The sequence below is a fragment of the Anser anser genome (genome assembly GCF_964211835.1).
Source record: "Anser anser genome assembly, contig: HAP1_SCAFFOLD_51, whole genome shotgun sequence".
Taxonomy (NCBI): Eukaryota; Metazoa; Chordata; class Aves; order Anseriformes; family Anatidae; genus Anser; species Anser anser.
In genome coordinates, this window is record NW_028154169.1 from 959,922 (window position 1) to 969,082 (window position 9,161).

The 9,161-nt window shown below is 50.0% G+C and overlaps 1 protein-coding gene across 1 annotated transcript; it reads right to left on the reverse strand.

Moving 5' to 3' along the window:
* Positions 1 to 379: 379 nt before the first annotated feature.
* Positions 380 to 1,823, reverse strand: LOC310890439 (olfactory receptor 14A16-like). Its single transcript, XM_083852797.1, has one exon. It carries the CDS (start codon positions 1,654 to 1,656, stop codon positions 721 to 723), a length of 936 nt encoding a protein of 311 aa, XP_083708923.1. The 5' UTR covers positions 1,657 to 1,823; the 3' UTR covers positions 380 to 720.
* Between the last annotated feature and the right edge of the window lie 7,338 nt (positions 1,824 to 9,161).

Here is a 9,161-nt window from a genome sequence, read left to right on the forward strand (position 1 = left end):
TAACACAAATACGAGTGCACAAGGGGAGAGCGTGGATATGAGCAGAGAGCAGCACAGAAAAGACCAGGTCCTGCTGCTGGCCATGGCCATGGCTCCAGGGAAACAGCAGCCCTGACCTGAAGGGAGCAGAGAGGCAGAGCCCTGCGGGCAGTGAGGGGCAGCCCCGAGGGCCACTGGGGCTGCTCCTCCATGTGGCAGCTGGGCTCTTGGCCCTGAGCCCCTCCTGTGTGCTGGGGCTGCTCCCCCAGCTGCAGAGGAGATGGGAAGAGATGGCAGCTGAGACCAGTGAATTTCTGATGGCTTTTTTATTGTCTTTTTCAATACAGGAAGCCTAGTTCTGTAGGTAGATTAGGTGACTTTGTGAAAGTAAATAAAATGATTAACATACAGGACACCACAAATAGAATGAAATCAAAATCACAGGTTTTAGGAAAGGAAGAAGAAGAAGAAGAAGAAGAAGAAGAAGAAGAAGAAGAAGAAGAAGAAGAAGAAGAAGAAGAAGAAGAAGAAGAAGAAGAAGAAGAAGAAGAAGAAGAAGAAAGAAGAAGAAGAAGAAGAAGAAGAAGAAGAAGAAGAAGAAGAAGAAGAAGAAGAAGAAGAAGAAGAAGAAGAAGAAGAAGAAGAAGAAGAAGAAGAAGAAGAAGAAGAAGAAGAATTAAAATCTATTTTATTAAGAGTCTTTTCAGATAAACTGTGTATCACGTTAGTGTTAAAGGCACATTATGGATGCTGAAGAAGCAGGTGTCCAAAGAGTTTCCACAAGGCATCCTTAAGCTCCTTGTTTCTCATGCTGTAGATGAGGGGGTTCACTGTTGGAGGCAACACCGAGTATAAAAATGACACCATCAAGTCCAGGGAAAGGGAGGAGATGGAGGGGGGCTTCAGGTAGGCAACCATGGCAGTGCTGACAGTCAGAGAGATGACAGCCAGGTGAGGGAGGCACATGGAAAAAGCTTTGTGCTGGCCCTGCTCAGAGGGCATCCTCAGCACAGCCCTGAAGATCTGCACATAAGAAAATGCAATGAAAACAAAACACGCAAATGCTAAACAGAGACTAACTATAAGAAGAAAAACCACCCTTAGGTAGGCATGTGAGCAAGAGAGCTTGAGGATGTGGGGGATTTCACAGAAGAACTGGTCCACAGCATTGCCTTGGCAGAGGGGCACTGAAAATGTATTGGCCGTGTGCAGGACAGCATTGAGAAAGCCACTGCCCCAGGCAGCTGCTGCCATCTTGACACAAGCTCTGCTGCTCAGGAGGCTCCCGTAGTGCAGGGGTTTGCAGATGGCAACGTAGCGGTCGTAGGCCATGACGGTGAGAAGGCAATACTCTGCTCCAACCAAGAAGACTAAAAAGAGGACTTGGGCAGCACACCCTTGATAGGAAATGGCCCTTGTGTCCCAGAGGGAATTGGCCATGGCTTTGGGCAGAGTGGTGGAGATGGAGCCCAGGTCGAGGAGAGCGAGGTTGAGGAGGAAGAAGTACATGGGGGTGTGGAGACGGTGGTCACAGGCTACGGCGGTGAGGATGATGCCATTGCCCAGGAGGGCAGCCAGGTAGATGCCCAGGAAGAGCCCGAAGTGCAAGAGCTGCAGCTCCCGCGTGTCTGCAAATGCCAGGAGGAGGAACTCGCTCACAGAGCTGCTGTTGGGCATTTTCTGACTTTGGACACAGTTGTCTGTTGAAGAGGAGAAGGCAGAACAAAGTAAGAACAAACTTCTCCGAGGAAAACCTATTGCAAGACTTAGAGCACCTACCAGCCTGAGAATCTCTCTTTGCAGGAGGACCTTTCTGCAGCTCTCTTGCTTAAGCTGTGGCTGCTGCTGGCTGACAGTGGCACTGGGAGCAGTGGCTGCTGTGGGCTCCAGAGGAGTCTTTCCTGCTGTGCAGCAGTCAGGAAGCAGGAACTTGGGGGAAACTCAAGTTCAGTCCACTTGTCAGGTCGATGAGCTTTGCAGTGTTGTTTCAAAACACTCATCTGAATGCAGAGTTGCACAGGCCACTGCCCACCAGTCCTTTTCTAAGCTGCCCTGTATCTCCCGTCTTTGAGCTGCAGGACCATCCCATTCAGGTGTTTTCCTGAGGAGAAACTGGAGACAGCTGAGAGCAGAGAAGCCCCAGTCCAAGTGCAGCTGGACAGAAACCTCACCTTGTCTTCAGGTGCCTGATCAGGATCTCAGCTCTTCCTTCCTAGACAGGGCTGCAGAAGCCTCACTCCAGCTGCCCACAGACAGCCATCCAGCAGCACGAACATGGCATTAGCATGGAGCCGTCTTCTCCTTGGGGCACCTGGACAACACAAGGATTCCATGACACAGCTGCATTCTGCTGGAGAGCAGCCTGCAGTCCAGGAGGATGCCCCAAAAACTGAGCTGGATATCTGCAAGCTGGGGTGTCCCAGCATTCATCTGCACTCCCTGCAGTGTCTGGAGGAGGCTTGGAAACTCTGTTCTTGGCTAACCAGGGGTACCTGGGTTATGGCACTTCAAGGGGCTTCTGTCAGACTTCCTCACCTCACAGTGCAATCCAGCAGGAGCCTCAAAGCCTACTCCATTGCCCACTGCCCTCCCAGAAACAAGACCCAGGAGGAGACCCTTCCAGGACCTGCAGCTGCATGGCCCTGCAGCCAGAGACTTACCTTGTCAAGGGCTGTGCAGATTTCTCTTGCAGTTAGCCCTCAGCATCCTCCCACTCTCAACTGCCTCCAATCCCTCTCTCCTCTCCTCTCTGTGTGTCTGCTGTGGTCAGAGCCCCCAGCCCTGCTGTGCTTTGTAGAAGAGCTGCTCCTGGGCAGAGCTGTCTCTCTGCACCAGGGCCCTCTTGCCAGGAGCTCTCTCTGTCCCACGAGCCCGGCCCAGCTCAGCACCAGAGGCCCAGCCCAAGGCATCGTAATCACCCCTCTGGTGGCTTTGGTGATGAGCTCACGAACCTCAGGCAATGAGGGGCAATTGAAGAAATCTCTCAAGAAGTCCAAGTGTGATGCAAGTTTCCTGCAGTGTCCTCCTGAGGGCCAGCACTGAAATAGCCTCCCTTGGAGCTCGCTAGAGCAGAACATTGGAGGCAGTGAGGAAAAGTAGACCAAGGCAGTGTGAAGGTGGCACTGGTGTGTAGAATATCTGGATGTGTTCCACCAAGCCCAAGAACCAAGCCTTGACCCTTGGTCCCTGGGAAGGGAGATCCTTTCCTTTCACACCTTGCTCAGGGCTCTTCCTGGTGCAGTAGGAGATGGCGATGTGCATTGCCAAGTGCAGGAGAACAGTACGACCCCTGCCTAGTTCATGGGTGGGGGTGAGGAGGTCTTGGTACTTTAGCAATAAGCTGTCTCCTCGTAGGCCTCAGTGACAGAGACAACTGTCATAGGCATGGACCCAAAGATCTCAGTTTGCTGACTCAGATCTCAGTTTGTTGGGACTTGCAGCCTTGCCTATGTTCTTGCTCCTCTGAAGACCAGAGTATCCTAGCGTCTCCCAGACCTGCATCTCTTTCCCTGCTGGCTGTAGGCCCTTGTCCGTGTGGTGTCACACTGGGTCTTAGCTGAGTAGCTCATATGAGATCCCTCATGGTGCCCAGGCCCTCCTCCTCCTGGGCACTGCTCACTCAGCAGGGTCCCAGTCTGCCCTGATGTGTGGGGTTCCTCTTCCTCTGGTGTAGGACTAGGCTCTTTTCCTTGTAAATGTCAAGAGGTTTCTGTAGGCAAAATCCTGCAGTTTCTCAAAGTTCCCCCACACTGACACTGTCAGCTGTTAATGTCTGCAGGCAGACAATTCAACTTTTGTGTGATTGTGTTATCTCTGACAAGATAGCAGCATCAGGAGTTGCAGGAAAGTTTGGATAATACAGGAGTAACCAGTTGAATGGAATTGCAGCTCAGAGTCCCAGAAGGGTAGGGGATGGAAGGCTGCCAGGTTCCACCTCTTCTGTGCTTCCTTGTCATGCATGCTGTCAGTTTGTCTGGAGCTGCGTCCTAAATGTTATGGGGCTGTGCAGGTCAAAGTTAGAAGGGCCAAAGCCCAACTGGAGCTCTATCCATCCATTACTTGAAAGACAATAAAAACTGTTTATATAAATACTTTAATAAAGGAGGATTAAGGAGAATCATCATCCTTTACTGGATGTGGGGGGAAACCTGTTGACAAGGGATGAGGTAAAGGCAGAGGCACTTAATGCGTTCTTTGCCTCAGTCTCTAGCAGCAAGACCAGATGTTCCCCTGGACATTTCTTCCTCCTCATGGCCAGTGCCACCCTTCCAAGGGTGCCTTTGTGGCAGTTTTTTCTCTCTTGCTCTTTTCTACAACAAAACAAAGCTCCATAAGGGTGGAAACCACCCCTAAAGTAGGCATCCCAAACCATCAGCCTTCTTGAGGCCTCTCAGCCAACCAGACACAAGTCACCTCACCACCATCTTCCAAGTCATGGGCCTGCTGCTGGCCTTGCAGGTTCTTGGCTAGACACACCCAAGCCTTGTGCCTCCTGCCGTCCAGTCATGGACTCAAGCAGAAGAGACAGGACAACCCATATCCAGGCCTTCTTTCTGTCTGGGTCCTCCTGGGTATGTTGGCAGAGGGGATCCCACAGTCGGCATGCCAACCAGGTGCCTTCTGCTGGCCTAGCAGGGCCACTGGCAGATGTCAGCCAGAAAGTACAGATCCCAGGTCTAAGTCAAGGATAACCTGCCAGCTACAGACAGAAGTGACCTCACAGTTCTTTTCTGTGACACATTCCTGCTGCTGCCCTATCAACTGCAGAGACAGAAGTGACCTCACTGTCACTTCCACAGTCACTGGTGTCCTGCTGGGTCAGGACATCCTGAGGTAAGGCTGACCTCTCTCTAGTCCTTTAGGGACTAGGACTCACCATTCTAGGTTAGAGGATAAACATAGGTTTAATGGGAAGCTTTGGTGTTCTTCTGTGGGTATCAGGTCTGTCATAAGGATATGGGCAAGCTCTGTGGTTTAGGGTATTTTCAGGTCTGCCAAGAACTTCTCTAGAGCTAAATAGTTCATTTTAATGTTAGTGTTTAGGGAAGGGATTAGGGTAAGCAGGAGAGTAAAGGTAAGGGAAAGGGGCTATGGCCTGAGTTATGCTTCAAGGGATACTTTGTGTTCAAGCATTAGAGTAGTGGAGTCCTCTCAGAGTGGTGGAGTAGCATTTAGGTGTAAGGATTAAAATTACTGGTTCAAATAAGGTAAGGGCAATACATGACTGTTTTAAATCAGTGTTACTGTAGCATCTACCTTAAATGACCCCTCTTACCTCTACAGAATCATAAATTTCTGCTAGCCATGCTTCTCTTCCCACCCCAAAACCTCACATCTCTCTTGTCCAGGCTACTTCTGACCTCCCCGTATCTTATTGGGATCAACCTTCTGATGACATTTAACATCTCAGTGTATCTGTCTCACCTCTGTTGGCTACTCCATTCCTGAGAAGGAAGTGGCATTTAGTCAGGAATGAAAAGGACCCAAAGGTCTTTAGGAACATCCTGCACAATGTGCCCATCAGCTCTGCACCTCCACAAAATCGCGCTTCCTACCTACAAGTTTTGTTTCCCAAATGGCTTCTGTAGATCCAGGGTTACATTTCCCAGGCCCTCACACGTGTTTCAGTTTTGGAAGTGCAGGGATGGGAGAAGGAAAGCAATGTAGGGATGGAACTGAGCTTGGCAAGGGATGCAAAGAATAACAGGAAGGGATTCTATAGATACATTGCTCAGAAAAGAAAGGCCAAGGACAGCGTACCCCTCTGATGGATGAGAAGGGTGAACTGGTAATGACAGATATGGAGAAGGATGAAGTACTCAGCAAGTTTTTTGCCTTCCCAAGTCTTTCATTTCCCTGAACCCATAGATGGAGGCTGGGGGGCAAAGTCCCACCAGCTGTAAGTAAAAAGCAGGTTTGAGACCTCCTGATGAAACTAAACGTGTACAAGTCTATGGGGCATAAAGACATGCATCCCAGGGTCCTGAGGGAACTGGCTGATGTAGTTGCCAAGCCTCTCTCCATCATATTTGAAGAGCCCTGGCTATGGTGTGTAGTCCCTAGTGACTGGAAAAAGGAAAACGACACTCCCATTTTTATAAAGGGTAGAAAGGAGGACCTGGGGAGCTACAGACCTGTGAGCCTCACCTTCGTGCCTGTCAAGATCATGGAAAAGATCCTCCTGGGATCAATGTCAAGGCACATGCAAGACAAAGAGGTGATTAGAGAGAGCGAGCATGGCTTCACCAAAGGGTAAATTGTGCCGGCCCAAACTGATGGCTTTCTACAATGAAGTGACCACATCAGACAACAAGGGAAGACTGACCGATGTCATCCACTTGAACTTCTGTTTTACTTTGACATGGCCCCACATGACATCCTGGTCTCCAAATTGGAGAGATATCCTTTTGATAGGTGGACCATTGAGAGGATAAGGAGTTCGCTTGAAGATCACACCCAGAGAGCAGTGGTCAATGGCTCTATGTCCAAGTGGAGGCCAGTGATGAGTGGTGTACCTCAGGGCTCTGTCCTGGGACTGGTGCTGTTTAATATCTTTATCAATGACATAGACAGTGGGATCAAATGCACCCTCAGGAAGACTGCAGATGACACCAAGCTAAGTGGTGTAGTTGATACAACAGAGGAAGGGATGCCATCCAAAGGGTCCTGGACAAGTTTGAAATTTGGGCCCCTGTGAACCTAAGGAGGTCCAACAAGTCCAAGTGCAAGGTGCTGCACCTGTGCTGGGGAAATCCCAGACAGGAGGATAGGCTGGGAGAAGAACTCATTGAGAGCAGCCCTGCAGAGAAGGACTTGGGGGTTCTGCTGGACAAAAATCTCAACATGAACCAGCACTGCGAGCTTGTAGGCCAGAAGGCCAATTGCATCCTGGGTTGCATCAAAAGAGGAGTGGCCAGCAGGTGGAGGCAGGTGACTGTCCTCCTCTGCTCTGCCTTTGTGAGGCTCCACTTGGAGTCCTGTGTCCAGGTCTGGAGCCCCCAGCACAAGAAGGATGTGGATCTGTTAAAACGGGTCCAGAGGAAGGCCAAGAAGATGATCAAGGGGCTGGAGCGCGTCCCCTATGAAGAAAGGCTGAGAGAGATGGGACTGTTCAGCCTGGAGAAGAGAAAGCCCCTGGGTAACCTCTTTGTGGCCTTTCAGTACTTAAAGGGGGCTTCTAAAAAAGATAGAGAGTGACTCTTTGTTCAGTCAGATAATGACAGGACAAGGGAGAATGGTTTTAAGCTAAAAGAGGTGAGATTTAAATTAGAGGTTAGGAGAAAATTCTTCACTTAAAGGGAGGTGAGGCACCGGAACATGTTGCCAAGAGACCTTAGAGATTCCCCATCCCTGGAGTTGATCAAGAGCAGGTTAGATGAGGCCCTGGGCAACCTGATCTCATGGGGGGCATCCCTGCTTATGGCCGGGGGGTTGGAACTAGATGACCTTTAAGGTCCTTTCCTACATGAGCCATTCTATGATTCTATGGTCTCACAATATTTACCTCAAGCATGACTCCCATCCCATCAGCCTTCCTGTGGTCTGTCACCTGACCAGAACAGAAGTTGTCTCGCCATCATCTTCAATGTCATGTGCATGTTTCTGCCCTTTACGGTCCCTCTCTGTGCCACATTCCTCCTGCTGCTCCATCAGCTCCAGAGACAGAAGTGGCCTCCCAGCCTCCTTCACAGCCATGTGCCTCCTGCAGGCCCAGCAGATCCTGAGGCACACCTGACCTCATCAGAGCATTCCCAGCCAGCTCGTCCATGTGGCCTTTGATCAGATCACATACCTGTCACCTCACGTGCCTCTTCCAATGCCATGTGACTGCTCCAGGACCTCACAATCCCTTGCCTGCTCCAAGGGGACAAACAGCTGAAGTTAGGGGTAGGAGTGGGGTTGAAGATCAGATGTGCTGTGTGCATGGTGGAGGTCTGGGGAGTGGATAATGAGGTTAATGTTTAGGAATTAGAGGTCACCCTCCGGGGTTAAGGGAATGGCAAGGGCTTCAAGGGAGGGATTGGTGTTCTGCTCAAGGTGCCTGCTCAAGGTTTAGGATAGGTTTTGAGGCTTGTAGTTTTGGTTTGGTTAGAGGGCTAGGTTTAAGGCTGGCATTTTAATCCTTGGTTAGGCTTAATCATCCTTCTGTTTACCCTTCTTGTAGAAGATGCCTTTCACATCTGCCTTTTCGAAATCCTGAGGAACATCTCTCAGTTATCTGGCCTTTCCAAGATCTTTGAGAGAGGTCTTATGGTGACATCTGCAGCTCCACCAGCACCTCTCTCACCATTTCCGCACCACCTCTAAGCAACCTGAGGACTGACTGGGAAGATGATGATGGTGTGGGAAAGGGCTTGGTTAAAATATCTGAGGAGGAAGACCAAAAGTTCTCTCTACAAGAGAAACTTTGAAGCATGCTTATGAGTATGTCCTGTTCCTGACTGGAAAGACTAATGTTATGATTGCTGCAAACACAATGCTGTACCAAAAGCCTAAAGGGAATAAGATACTGATTTCTTTTTTTGACTCGATGATTGTATTAGTAGCTTCTGTTATGCGCTGTTATGCACTTCACAGGGAGAGTGATGATGGTGTCACAGAAAAGTGACGCTCATGAGGACAGAAGAGCAGGTGGGTAAGGCCTTGGGCAACAACACAGGACATATACACATGAATACTGCATGAGAAGGAAGAGGAAGATTGGATCCAAAATGTAGATTATGAAAGCAAAGACCATGAGTATCACTGTGCCACTGCAGGAGAGCTCCAGCAACGGGGCAAAACCACAGAAGAGGTTCATGACACTGGGGCCACAGCACTGTAGCTGGGAGGAGAAGAAATAATTACTATACGTGAGAGAAATTCCTCTGATTCAGGTACAGCCGCCTTCTGGAGTCAGACCTTCCACTTCTCGAGCCTTGCAGAGAACAGGGATGGCATACAGCCCAGGACTGACCGTAGGATATGGCCCCCAGCAAGAAGCACTCCGGTCATGCAGAAGGTGCAGCTGATAGTGCTCCCACCTCTGTGAGCAAAGGGGGTGTTTTCCCCAGTCAGGAAGCTGGCCAGCATCTGGCGCAGTGTGGTGGAGCTGTACAAGGTGTGCAAGCGGGACAAATCCCCAAGGAAGAAGCCCACGGGCATCTGCAGGTGTTTGTTTGCAGCCACCATCACAATGATGA